The sequence below is a fragment of the Bos indicus genome, chromosome 18 (genome assembly GCF_029378745.1).
Source record: "Bos indicus isolate NIAB-ARS_2022 breed Sahiwal x Tharparkar chromosome 18, NIAB-ARS_B.indTharparkar_mat_pri_1.0, whole genome shotgun sequence".
Lineage (NCBI taxonomy): Eukaryota > Metazoa > Chordata > Mammalia > Artiodactyla > Bovidae > Bos > Bos indicus.
In genome coordinates this window covers 66,258,357-66,273,230 of record NC_091777.1, presented here as the reverse complement: position 1 = coordinate 66,273,230, position 14,874 = coordinate 66,258,357, and the positions used below count along the sequence as shown (strand labels likewise).

General features: G+C 41.6%; 1 protein-coding gene across 6 annotated transcripts in view; it reads left to right on the top strand.

Moving 5' to 3' along the window:
* Positions 1–14,874, top strand: part of LOC109572191 (zinc finger protein 814-like) — a 93,058-nt gene that overhangs the window by 11,648 nt on the left and 66,536 nt on the right. The window contains exon 3 of one of the 6 annotated variants that reach the window (XM_019978771.2): positions 3,095–11,840. The exons of the other annotated variants lie outside the window; for them this stretch is intronic. Coding sequence (XP_019834330.2) covers positions 3,095–5,916 — 2,822 coding nt within the window. The 3' untranslated portion in view covers positions 5,917–11,840. Of the gene's footprint in view, positions 1–3,094; positions 11,841–14,874 lie in introns of those variants that run through there. 6 annotated transcript variants of the gene reach the window in all.

Sequence of the window (14,874 nt, the reverse complement as noted above, 5' to 3'; positions counted from 1 at the left end):
CAGAATGGCTATCATTGAAAAGTGTACAAACAGTAAATGCTGGAGAGGGTGTGGAGAAAAGGGAACCCTCTTGCACTGTTGGTGGGAATGTAAATTGATACAGCCACTATGGAAGATGGTATGGAGATTTCTTAAAAAACTAGGAATAAAACTACCTTATTACCCAGCAATCCCACTGCTAGGCTTATACCCCGAGGAAACTAAAATTGAAAAAGACACATGTACCCCAACGTTCATGCAGCACTATTTACAATACCTAGAACATGGAAGCAATCTAGATGTCCATCAACAAATGCATGAATAAAGAAATTGTGGTATATATAGACAATGGACTATTATCCAGACATAAAAAAGAATACATTTGAGTCATTTCTAATGAGGTGGATGAACCTAGAGCCTATTATAAAGAGTGAGATAAGTCAGAAAGAGAAAGATAAATATTGTATACTAACACATATGGAATCTAGGAAGATGGTAATGAATTTATTTTCAGAGCAGCAGTGGAGAAACAGACATAGAGAATAGACTTATGGACACGGGGAGAAGGGAGGAGAGGGTAAGATGTATGGAGAGAGTAACATGGAAATTTACATTCCCATATGTAAAATAGGTAGCCAATGGGAATTTTCTGTATGTCTCAGGGAACTCAAACAGGGGCTCTGTGTGAGTGGGATCCCACCTAATGGGGTGGGATAGGGAGGGAGGTGGGAGGGGGAAGGTTCAAGAGCCAGGGAACATATGCATACCTATGGTTTATTCATGTTAAGGCTAGAAAACAACAAAACTCTGTAAAGCAGTTATCCTTCAAATAAAAATAAATAAATTTTTTAAAGGTTAAAAAAAATAACTATTATAATTTTTTTTTGACAGCTTGTAGATCTCCATTTCTTTGAGGCAACTGATTATTGTTCCTTCAGGGGTGTCATGTTTCCTCGATTATTGTGTTTGTGTTTCCTGAAGCCTTATGTTGATTAGTACATTCATGGAGCAGTCATTTCTTTCAGGCTTTACGTAAGGTTTTGGTGGTCAAGATCCTCACCTTTGGGTGTGAGTGTGGTAGCTTGATGGACAGTGGCTGCTGCACCCACAACAAAGCCCAGTGGCTTTGTGTTTGCAGCTCTGTCACCTGAGGTCAGTGTCAGCACAGACTGCAGGGTCCTCAGTAGCTAAAGCCGTGGGTGTCCACAGTAATAGAGAAGACTGCTAGGGCTCTCCTGATTTCTTTCTCCCATGGGATATGTTTTGACTGAGGGGGTCCCCCTTAATGTGGAGTTTGGCTCTTAGAGGGGGAATGCTTCATAGTGGTGATGGCGTTGGTGTCTGATGTGTGGATTCTGTGGAGCAGATATAGATCTGGACTCTAGGATGTGAATAGATGCAAGGCAGTAGCACTTCTAGGGTCCCAGTTACTGAATAGTCTGTCTCAGTGTTGACTTTGCTTTGTGAGATGCAGTGGCACCCTGAGCAGTGGTGGAGCCTTGACCAGAGTATGGGTACACACAGAGAGACAGTGTCTTTGGGGTCTGAAGAACTAACTCACCCACAGTGGCCATGAATCTGGCGCCTGAGACATTCAGGTGACAGGCGTGGAGTCAGGTTATAGAATATGAACATCTGTGGTTCAGGTGGGGCTCAAGGGTTTGGGGTGTGTGCAGGGTTTATGGGGATGGAAGCTGTGGTTCTGAAATAGAGTAATAGCTGTTTTTGTGGGGACAGGGATGGTTCAGGATATTATTCTCTTGCAGGTGCCTCATGGTGGTGGCTATTAGTTACCTTAGTGTGAGAGCTTCCAGTGCCCTCTGCAGAGCAGGCAGCTGGGGTTCACACCTGTAAACACTTGCCTTCCTCTGCTCTGCAAAGTTTGGGGTCTGCAAGTGTGCCAGGGCCTGTTGAGGTTCTCTGAGGTAAAAGCTACTGGGATCCTTTGCAGTGCAGGCCATTGGGAATGTGACAGCAGCTACCATTTGGCTGATGCACTTAGTTCCCACCCTTCATCTTATTTCCTGTCCATCTTCACGTGTCTGTTAAGGTAATATGTTCAGTGATCGTTTTCGTGTTGTTCTTTTTCAATTTCCTCTATGTTGCTGCAGTATCTTAATTGGATTCCTGAGTTGTCCAAGGGCAACTTTTGTTTGCTTTTGTGTATTTTTTGTTGGTGGTGAAGGCTCGTGTCCTCTGCTGTTTTGCTGACATCACTCTCCTGGATCTTTTCTCTGCATCTGTTATGTGCTGAGTTGCTTTGTGATGATACAAGCTGTTCATCTGTCCTGTTTTTCCTTTAGGATTTTTATCCTGCATGTCCTATGTAGTTGCTTAACTAGTGCTTATAGATGTCCCAGGATTGACATGACTCCAGTCATGGTGAGGTGGGCTCAGAGGGGGCCTGGTCCTGGTGAATGGCAGCTGAGGAGAGTATGACATCAGGCTGTGTTCAGATCATAGCAGGAACCTGTCTTTGTTCAACCAGGGTTTAGTTGCCATTTCCAGTGCATGGCCATACTACTTCTATCTTTTCTTTTCACTGTTAACACTTGACTGACTTGTCAGTTGTACTGCTTGTCATTCCTACTGTGACTTCAGCCCAGGGATAATCTGGACTGATTATTTGGACTCCACATCTCTGGACTTCACTACTCTCTGGATTCCACATCTCTCCTATTTCTCTCACTACCCTTTCTGTAGTACTCACCAACGTTGATTGTGCTATGATATGTTCACATTTCCCTGAATTGACTTCTAATAGCAGCTGATATGTTGCTGTGGGATTTTAATGAGCTTAGATGACCTTTTCTACCCAGTCTCAGCAGAAAAGTCCTACAGGAAGCCACTGGAAGAGAAGTGAGTCATAGACCCTGCCTCTCTTCCTTATGTCCTATCCTGTATTTGTTTTTTTCTCCTGATGAGGTCTCCACTATTGTGTGACCTTGAGGCTCAGTAATGCACAACAGTTGGCTGTTCTTCCAAATGAATTCCAAGTTCTGTATCTTGAAAAGCATCTCATAGACTCATATCTGGATTAGATAGGTACACTAGTGATGAGCTGGACCCTTCTCTATAGTCAATATGTACTTGACCTGCATTTCTTTCTGTTCAGGTTGCTGCTGTGGAACAGAGAAAGCAGAGGCACCTTCTGAACAGATCACTTCTCTAGGAGTGTCACAGGCTAGGACTTCAAAGGCAGCTTTGTCTTCCCAGAAGATCCACCCCTGTGAGACTTGTGGTCCAGTCTTGAAAAAAGTTTTCCACTTGGCTGAGCACCAGGAAACACAACACACCCAGAAAATGTTGAGGTGTGGAGTATGTGTGAAACAGTTTTGTTCTAGTGCAAATTTTCAGCAGCACCAGGAACACATGGGAGAGAAAACCCTCAGAAGTAGTGTGGATGAGGCCAAGTTTTTCAAGAGCTGCAGATTCCTTGTGTTACAGAAGCCATTTACCTGCAGGGAGTTTGAAAAGGACTTCCCAACCATTATGGGACACCTGCAGCAACAGACCACTCATACTGTGGAGAAGCCAAACAAAGTCACCCAGTGTGAGTCAACTTTACAGAGCAGAAGTCGTCACACCTCAGGAGAATGCAGGAAAGCCCTCAGCCCCAAACACACACTTGTTCAGAATCAGGGTGTCCATACTGGAATACCTTGTTTTGTGTGCAGTGAATGTGGGAAAGCATTCAGGTACAAATCTTCATTTGTTGTGCACCAGAGAGTGCACGCTGGAAAAAACCTTCATGTGTGTGGTGAATGTGGGAAATCCTTTAGGCGAAGCTCAATTCTTTATAAACATCGAAGAATTCATACTGGGGCAAGGCAATACAAGTGCAGCAAATGTGGGAAATCCTTAAGTCACAAATCTGTCCTCATTTCTCCCCACCCATGGTGCAATGGAGAAAAGAATTATGTGTGCAGTGAGTGTTCGAAATCTTTTAGCCATAGCTCAGTATTCATTCCACACAGGAGAGTTCAAACTGGAGAACGGCCTTATAAGTGTAGTGACTGTGTGAAATCTTTTACTTCAATGTCTGCACTCTGTTATCATCAGAGATCCCACACTGGAGAACGACCTTACATATGCAGTGATTGTGGAAAGTCTTTTATCTCTAGCTCTGACCTCCGTTATCATCAGAGAGTTCATTCTGGAGAAAGGCCCCATGAGTGCAGTGAATGTGGGAAATCTTTTATCACTCGTACTGCTCTCCGTTATCATCACAGAGTTCACACTGGAGAAAGGCCTTACGAGTGTAGTGAATGTGGGAAATCCTTTACCCGAAAAAATAACCTTATTATACATTTAAGAGTTCACTCAGGAGAAAGGCCTTATGAGTGTAGTGAATGTGGGAAATCTTTTACTTTTAGCTCTAGTCTTCGTTATCATCACAGAGTCCACACTGGAGAAAGACCGTATGAGTGCACTGAATGTGGGAAGTCTTTTAACAATAGGTGGACGCTCATTCGACACCAGAGAATTCACACAGGAGAAAAGCCTTATGTGTGCAATAAATGTGGGAAATCTTTTTCCTGTAGCTCCACCCTCCAGTATCATGAGCGAGGTCACCTTGGGGAAAGGCCTTACGGGTGTGATGAATGTGGGAGATCTTTTACTACTAGCTCTGCCCTCCGTTATCATCAGAGAATTCACACAGGAGAAAGGCCTTATGAGTGCAATGAATGTGGGAAATCTTTTATCTCAAAGTCTGACCTCCATTATCATCAAAGGGTTCATTCTGGAGAAAGGCCTTATGAGTGTAGTGAATGTGGGAAATCCTTTATCCGAAGGAATAACCTGCTTTTACACCAGAGAGTTCACACAGGAGAAAGGCCTTACAAGTGTAGTGAATGCGGGAAATCTTTTAACAATAGATGGACACTCATTCAACACCAGAGAGTTCATACAGGAGAAAAGCCTTATGTGTGCAGTGAATGTGGGAAATCATTTACCTCCAGCTCCACGCTATGTTATCATCAGAGAGTTCATGCAGGAAAAAGGCCTTATGAATGCAGTGAATGTGGGAAATCTTTTACCTCTAGTTCTACCCTCCGTTACCATCAGAGAGTTCACACAGGAGAAAGACCTTATGAGTGCAGTGAGTGTGGGAAATCTTTTACTTTTAGTGCCAGCCTCCGTTACCATCACAGAGTGCACACTGGAGAAAGGCCTTATGAGTGCAATGAATGTGGGAAATCCTTTAAGGATAGATCGCAATTCAATAAACACCGGAGAGCTCACACTGGAGAAAGACCTTATGAGTGTGCTGAATGTGGGAAATCTTTTAGCCAAAAATCTTCCCTCTCAACACACCAGAAAATTCATAATAGAGAACGGTCTTATGAGTGTAGTGCATGTGGGAAATCTTTCACCTCTATCTCTGGCCTTGGTTATCATCAGAGAGTTCACAGGGGAGAAAAGCCTTATCGGTGCAACGAATGTGGGAAGTCCTTTACCAATAGCTCTATACTGATTCGACACCAGAGGGTTCACACAGGAGAGAGACCTTATGTGTGCAGTGAATGTGGGAAATCTTTTACTAGTAGTGCCACCCTTTCTTATCATCAGAGAGTTCATGCAGGCAAAAGGCCTTATGAATGCAGCAAATGTGGGAAATCTTTTACCTCCAGTTCTACCCTTCGTTATCATCAGAGAGTTCATGCAGGAGATAGGCCTTATGAGTGCAGTGAATGTGGGAAATCTTTTATCTCTAGCTCCAAACTCCGTTACCATCAGAGAGTTCACACAGGAGAAAGGCCTTACGTGTGCAGTGAATGTGGGAAATCCTTTAGAGACAGTTCCCAGTTTAGTCAACACCGGAGAGGTCACACTGGGGAAAGACCTTATGAGTGTAGAGAATGTGGGAAATTTTTTATGCGAAAATCTACCCTTTCTCAACATCAGAGAGTTCACACTAGAGAAAGACCTTAGATGTTTAGAGAATGTGCAGTTTTCTTGTTCAGTGTAAGGATACCAAAGGAAGCTGAGGATCCATCTGTCTGAATTAGCTCCCAGACATCTGCATAGCTATTGGTAATCATGAGGAAAGATTCCTCATGATTTTGTGGGAAATATGTGGCTATGTTGCAGTCTCTAACCTCTCCAGGGTTCTGCCCACATATATGTTACTCCCATCTCTGTGGTCAAAGCCATTTCACATCTAGCACTTGGCAGGTCCACCCAGTGTGCTCAGGGAGACTTACTGTGTCCTCCCATATTTTAGCCAAGTTAAGAGTCACTTGAGGCCTACGGTGCCGACTTTCACTCCTCCATGACTATCTTGGACATGGACCTGGTCAGTGTCAGTCCAGAAACTATCAGAAGTTCAGCTGGAAGCTTGCAGAGAATAGCAGCAGGGATGTGTTGATTTCATGTGATACTAGTAATAAGGTTTTACGGCTTCCAAATGATGAATAAATACTTGCTACAGGTTGCTTTGGCTCATACAACACTCGAGACCTTCTAAGCTCTTAAGTCCTCTTTCATCTTGGACTTTCTATTTACTGTGCAGGTGGTTCACAGATTTGTGCTGTGTAAGCATAAAGGGGAGAACAGTTTTTAGGGGCCTCAAAGTTTCTGTCTGAGGGAGGACGATATATTGACAATAGCTTGCCAGTTATGACCAGGTCTGCCTTGCAGCTGCAGCTTCCTAGAAAAGATTGCGGGGATTTCTGGTTTTCACTTGAAGTTTGGAGGCTTTGTTTTAGGAGTCTCCCAGGTGACACTGAGAAGCAGGCAGATGTGAGAATCTCAAGTGCTTCTGAGCATAACATTAATTTTTTTTCCTTACTAAACGGAGAGATCCCAGGGTGTTTCAGCACTGTGGAGGGAAATCTTCTCCAGGTCTGCAGAGAGCCATGTTCCCTGATTAGTGTAACTGGTGGTAATACCACTGGGTCCATAACTGGTGCAGAAACACTGATTTGTAGGGAGAGGAGAACTGCAGCCAACTAGTGTAATGTGCTGCTTCTAAACGTGCATCCACAAATGTCCATGTGTAAGTGATAGTCCCTCTGTATTGTTCATCTCAAGGCTATTACCACATGGACGGGAAGAAAAAAGGGGGTCTAGTCCCTGGCTGTCGGAGAAGGCAATGGCAGCCCATTCCGGTCTTCTTGCTTGGAAAATCCCATGGATGGAGGAGCCTGGTAGGCTGCAGTCCATGGGGTCGCTAAGAGTCAGACACGACTGAGCGACTTCACTTTCACTTTTCATGCATTGGAGCAAGAAATGGCAGCCCACTCCAGTGTTCTTGTCTGGACAGGGATAGGGGAGCCTGGTGGGCTGCCATCTATGGGGTTGCACAGAGTTGGGCACGACTGAAGCGACTTAGCAGCAGCAGCAGCAGCAGTCCCTGGCTGTGGCTCTTGTGACCCAGACAGCATTCCCATTGACACTCAGTGGAAATATTCTCTATTACTCACCATATTTGTTGGCACTGATGCAAGTTTGACAACCACCCCCGCCCTCCAGGGCATAAAGAGAGAGATGGAGTGTATGGTTGCCATACCTCTCTGTCAAAAAGACTGGGGCATAGAGATCTTTAAGTTGAGCTATTTTTTAAAGCTTTACTAAGGTATAATATCTCTGGCTTTCCTGATGGCTCAGCAGTAAAGAATCTGCATGCAGTGCAGGAGATACAGGAGGCCAGGGTTCGATCCCTGGGTTGGGAAGATCCCCTGGAAGAGGAAATGGCAACCCACTAGAGTATTCTTGCCTGGAAAATTCCATGGACAGAGGAACCCCGCGGGCTATGGTCTGGATCACAAAGGGTCAGATACGACTGAACTACAAACATACACACACACACACACACACACACACACACACACACACAAAATGTACAATTTACATTTGCTAAACCGAGTATATTTAAGGTACAACTTGACAAGTTTTGACACAGGTGTGAACCTCTGAGACTATCACATGGTCCTGATAGTGACCATATCTGTCATGGTGTATTTACCTCATTTGTTCTATAATCTCCTTGCCTTTCTCACCTTTCCAAGTAACCATTGATTTACTTTCCTTAAAATAGATAACTTGCATTTTCTTGAGTTGATATTATTGGAATCATATGCTATTTACCATATTTTTCTTTCCTTTATATATCATAATTACTTTGAGATTCATCAGTGATTTTTGTTTTTTGACTGACAAAAATATGACATTTTTCAATATGCCACGGTTAGTTTATCCATTCTCTTTATGGATATTTGACTTGTTTCTAGAATTTGACTTCTGAAAATAAAGCTAGTATAAAAATTGCGTTAGTTCTTTTTATGAACATGTATTTATCTTTTGTCAGTAACTTAGAATGCAGTGTATGAGCCACGGCTATTTTATTCTTGTTGGCTGCAGTGGATTTTTATTGCAGGCCGAGGCCTTAGTTGCCCTGCCACATGTGGAATCTTAGTTCCCTGACCAGGGCTTTAACCCCAACCCCTGCATTGGAAGGAGGATTCTTAAACACCGGACCACCAGGGAAGTCCCACGACAGCTTTACTTTTGAAGAAGCTAATATTGTGATCTAAAATGATTGTGCCTTTTGCATCTTACCAGCAATATATTGAGAATTCCACCTCTCCCATATTCTGAATACTTGGTTTATTGATTGCTTTAATTTTAGCTTTTTTTTTTTTTTAAAGAAGTATTTCACTTTTTTTGTTTTAATGGAGTTTCTGTAAGGATTTATGATGAGCAGTTTTTCAGATGTTCATTTCGTATCTATGTATCTTTGTTAAAATGTCTGCTTAAATCTTTATTGGCCTTTGGCTATTTTCCTTTAACAAATAGGACAATGAAACCATAACGATGTATATTGGAATTTCACTCATTTTTTAATATTGTGAGTGATTTTGCTTTATGGAGTAACTTTTCAATACTGGCAGAATTTTCTAACCTAAAAAGTTTTTTTTTTTTTTTTTTTCCAGTGTTCACAATGCAGTGGATACTTAGACATATGCTTTTAAATTTTACCTGCACTGTTAACACATTCTCTATCATATTCTTGATTTTAGTCACTTAAGAATACAATAAAACCTTGCTTTATAGTGCTTATGCTTTTTCTTGGTTCTGTCACTATAGAAGTTGGTGGATTGGAGATGGGGACAAGGTTTCATCAGGATGGACTGGTCTTTACTTTGAGTTCCAAAGCCTGGTTGGGAGGGAATGGAGATCAGTGGTCAGACTCCTCAAGTCCTCATCCAGGCTACCTGGGTTTAAATTCTGTATCCCTGATCACGGACCCACAGGCAAACACTCTTTCCCAAGCCCTTTTCCTTTTATGTAAAATGGAGATTAGGGTCTGCCCTGCCTCTGGCCCACTGAAAGATGTGAAGAGAGGAGCTGTCCATTCCCATGCAGCTCCCTCTACAGGTGAGATCCTGCTGCCAGGAAACTTTAGCTCCCCCTGATATCCTCAGACCCCTCTATCCCCAGGTGCATGCATTTCAGAAATAAATGGAGCTTCTCATAATTCCTGACCTGGGTCAGCCCAAAGGGACTTATCTGCATCAAGGAGGGGGTTGCTGGTTACTGAGGTCTCAGTGTGGATTTGCCAGTGGGAAATAATCTGGGAAACTTGCTAAAGCTTCCTGAGCCTCATTTGGCTGATTTTGACATTGAGGTGTTAACTTTGGCCCTGGGAGGATCAATAAAAATAACACAACACTGAGCATTTACACCAAAATTCCAGGCTTCATATTTTGAACTTGTACGTGCCATTTATTTAAAAAATGTTATATAAAATATTTTTGTAACTCTCCTTTTCTCAATTCTCTTATTGTACTTAATTAATTTATTCTTTGTATTAGTTATATCCTTATCTTGTTGCATTTTATAGAGTGCCATGTAAATTAGTATAAATGCCATGTAAATATACTGTGAAATTTTATTCAGACTATATGTGTTCATGGTTATAGCTTATTTTTCCTGAATCCATTGACTCTTGAGATTGAGAGCACACTCACCAGTTGATGGATTACCACAGAAGCATTTTGATTCTTTTTCAACTGTACTGGGAGATCGTTTCTCTCTATTTGCCCTAGCTGGTAAACTAATTCTCTTCAGATCCTCTTTAACCAAATTTCATTTATTATGCTGAAATGTGAAATGACCGATTCTATTACAATATGTTTTTTCTTTCCCCTGAAAGTCAATCAATGCAAGTTTTGCTTATTTAAAAATAAAATTTTAATCTAAGATCATATAAACAACAAATAACTGCTTAGAAAGACAGAAAATATACTTATTTCAATCAATATTCATTTGATTGTACTGGAGAGGTTCCACATAAGCTTTTTAAAAAATTCAGTGAAATGTGACTGATGAAAGTATGTGATAAAGTAATAAGTATTGTAATGGTGTATCATATATTCAGAGTAAGTATTCTATAGTCAGAGTGTTTTGGAAACATTTTAAATTGTCAGGCCACCTTAATTCTGGCTGGTTATAGGTAAATTTTGAAATCAAAATGAATTTTTCACGAATTATTGTATAGCATTTGAATAGTTTTCACAAAAACTGCCTGTTGCAAAATATTGCCCAATGTTTTATGGATACTTAAAATACATTTTTTTTTGTTTGTTTTATACAAGTAATTTTTGTCATTTGAATGTTTTTGTATTTTGTTGCAGCAGTGAAAGCTCAGAATCCTAACCACTAGGCCACCAGGGAACTCTGTATTTTTATTTACAAAAGTCAGAAGTATATTTTATGGCCTGAAATTGGGGCTTAGCTTTGTAATGACTTGCACACCTTAGTTTATTTGAAAACAATTTTTTTTTACATTTTTATTATAAAAGCTACAGGTGTACAGTATAGTGAGTCATAAATTTAAAGATTATACTCCATTTATAGTTATTATGAAGTATTGGCTATATTCTCCATATTGTACAGTATATCCTCATAGTTTATTTTATACCTAATTTTTTGTACCCAAGTTACAGATGCACTTGTGGCACCCACTCTCCTCTCTGATTTACTATTGGCATTATCACCATGTTCAGGATTCCTCCTACTAATACTAATAGAACCTCCCCCTGGTCCACAGACTGTCCACCAAATTTTGTAGATGTGTCCATCCAGAGATCCTCCCCATAGTTCCAGACCTGTGTATCCGGCTACGTGCTAAATAACTCCATTCTTTTGTTTTCTGAAATATACCCCCAAAAGGAAACTGCTGATACACCAATGAGAATTATTACCACTACGGAACACCCAACATGTTGATGGAGCTTCTGTCCTTCTACCTCCCAACACCAAAAAGCTTGGTGTCAAAACCTGACACCCACCTTACTTTCTCTCACAATCAGAAAAACCAGGCTGTCTTGTTTTTAAAAGTGATTCCAAAGTTCGCATCTTCCACAACCACAACAATGGGTCACACTAACGCTCACCCCTCACTCCTGTATTTCCCACTTCCTCCTTTTCTAATGGAAATGTCTGTCCCTGCCTGTTTCAGTATTACATTTCCTTAGCATGAAACCTTTGGTTTCACAGCTGGAGAGCAATTTTGCCTCAGGGTTAATTGTGCATTAGGTCTCAGTCATATCTGAGTTAGATGACATGTAGATGAGTCTTTGAACTTTCTAATATAACATTAAAACTAATTAGACACTTTTTCTTTCATGTATCCTTTCTTGTTCATTGAAGAATGTAAGCTGCATGAAAAAAGAATAGGTTTTCATCTGTCATGGTTTCCATACACCTAAAACAGTGCCTGACACTGTATTTTGTATAATGAAAATTTACTAGAGCCGTGAATAAACATGATACTCCAAATTCTTGTTCACATTTACTAGTTTTGGCTACTTAAAAAAAATAAAGTTAATTAAGATTTTTTTATTCACTTATTTTGGTTGCAGTGGGTCTTCCTTGCTGTGCACTGGCTTTCTCTAGTTTCAGCGAGCAGCAGCTTCTCTTGTTGCAGAGCAGAGGCGCAATAATTGTGGCACACTAGCCTACTTGCCCCAAGGCATGTAGAAATCTTCCCAGACCAGGCAGGGGTGGAATCCATGTCCCCTGCTGTGGCAGGCGGATTCTTATTAATGTACCATCAGGGAAGTCCTAGTTTAGCTAATCTTAACGTCCACGTCAATTCTTTCTCCAAGTTGGTATTAATGTTTTCAAGAATAAAAGCACTATTGAAAATTCTCTGATGTTTTCAACATCACTTGCTGTATCCGCAGGGCGGTATCTGCTACTGTCTTTGAGTAACAACACACACATTAATAACTTTCTGAAACTTGCATGTCAAAACTTTCTGATATTATCTCATGTCCCTGTAAAGAAGTGTGCCTGCAGTCACTGGAAAATGATAGTCACTTACCAGCAGGGACACGAGATCATAAGCTTAAGATGCCTTCTTTTATATAAGTGTTCAGATACTCCCTTCCGTATGTGCTGCGACTCTAAAAGTTGCAGCTACTGACCCATACCAAAATAACATTAGTTCTGTTGCTTTCAGTTTGAGATGGATATCTGTTCACTAAAAGGAATTGAGTTTATGTTAGGAAGTGGAATAAGAGATAATATATGGATGAAAGTGTTTCTCAGTGGATAGAACACAATCCCTGGTTCTGTAGGAAAGAAAGAAGCTTTATTGTGGAACCAGAAGTAAAACTCCTGCTTGACCACCTAATTTAGAATATCCATCTTCTTTCCCCCAGTCATGACCCTGTACAGACTGTTTTGCTCATAGCCAATCATAATACAACACAGAAAACTGACTACAGCTTCAGTACATGAATTTAAAGAACAATTATATAATGTGTCCAGCTACTTGCTGACTCATTTCTGAATGGCTCTAGAATAATATCGGAGAAAGCAATGGCAACCCACTCCAGTACTCTTGCCTAGAAAATCCCATGGACGGAGGAGCCTGGTGGGCTGCAGTCCATGGGGTCGCTGAGTGTCGGACACGACTGAGCAACTTCACTTTCACTTTTCACTTTCATGCATTGGAGAAGGAAACGGCAACCCACTCCAGTGTTCTTGCCTGTAGAATCCCAGGGACGGGGGAGCGTGATGGGCTGCTGTCTATGGGGGTCGCACAGAGTCAGACACGACTGAAGTGACTTAGCAGCAGCAGCAGAATAATATGGCCATTGAGAGGCCATTTAGAGGACATCCTGGACGGTGAAGTCAAGTGGGCCTTAGGAAACATCACTCCGAACAAAGCTAATGGAGGTGATGGAATTCCAGTTGAGCTATTTCAAATTTTAAAAGATGATGCTGGTAAAGTGCTGCAGTCAATATGCCAGCAAATTTGGAAAACTCAGCAGTGGCCACAGGACTGGAAAAGGTCAGTTTTAATCCCAGTCCCAGAGAAAGGCAATGCCAAAGAGCACAGTTGCACTCATCTCACATGCTAGCAAAGTAATGCTCAAAGTTCTCCAAGCCAGGCTTCAACAGCATGTGAACCGTGAACTTCCAGATGTTCAAGCTGGATTCTGAAAAGGCAAAAGTCAGAAGAACCAGAGATCAAATTGCCAACATCCATTGGATCATCAAAAAAGCAAGAGAGTTCCAGAAAAATATCTGCTTTATTGGCTATGCCAAAGCCTTTGATTGTGTAGATCACAACAAACTGTGGAAAATTCTTCAAGAGATGGGAATACCAGACCACCTGACCTGCCTCTTGAGAAATCCGTATGCAGGTCAGGAAGCAACAGTTAGAACTGGACATGGAAAAACAGACTGGTTCCAAATAGGAAAAGGAGTTCGTCAAGGCTGTATATTGTCATCCTGCTTATTTAACTTATATGCAGAGTACATCATGAGAAATGCTGGGCTGGATGAAGCACAAGCTGGAATCAAAATTGCTGGGAGAAATATCAATAACCTCAGATACAGATGACACCACCCTTATGGCAGAAAGCGAAGAACTAAAGAGCCTCTTGATGAAAGTGAAAGAGGAGAGTGAAAAAATTGGCTTAAATCTCAACGTTCAGAAAACTAAGATCATGGCATCTGGTCCCATCACTTCATGGCAAATAGATCGGGAAACCTTGGAAACAGTGAGAGACTTTATTTGGGGGGGCTCTAAAATCACTGCAGTTGGTGACTGTAGCTATGAAATTAAATGACGCTTGCTCCTTGGAAGAAGAGTTATGACCAACCTAGACAGCATATTAAAAGCAGAGACATTACTTTGCCAACAAAGGTCTGTTTAGTCAAAGCTATGGTTTTTCCAGTAGTCAGGTATAGATGTGAGAGTTGGACCATAAAGAAGGCGGAGTGCCGAAGAATTGATGCTTTTAAACTCTGCTGTTGGAGAAAACTCTTGAGAGTCCCTTGGACTTCAAGGAGATCCAACCAGTCAATCCTAAAGGAGATCAGTTCTGAATATTCATTGGAAGGACTGATGCTGAAACTGAAACTTCAGTACTCTGGCCACATGATACGAAGAACTGACTCATTGGAAAAGACCCTGATGCTGGAAAAGATTAAGGCAGGAGAAGGGGATGACAGAGGCTGAGATGTTTGGATGGCATCACCAACTCAATGGTCATGAGTTTGTGCAAGCTCCGGGAGTTGTTGATGGACAGGGAAGCCTGGCGTGCTGCAGTCCATGGGGTTGCAAAGAGTCTGACACGACTGAGCGACTGATCTGAACTTGCTGACTCATATCTGAATGGCTCTAGAATAATATGGCCATTTAGAAGAATGACATTTGAGTGCATCTTATTGACTTAAAAAAATTGTACAAGTGAGAGTTGCAAGTTAAGTTTTATTTGGGGGCTAAATTAGGACTGACCCCCAGGAAACAGCACCTCAGATAACTCTGAGAAAGTGCTCCGAAGAGGTGGGGGTAAGGTTAGTGTACATGTGATTTTGGTGAAGGGAGAGTACATGCAATCAAGCGCATATTTTTCTGAGAAGGTT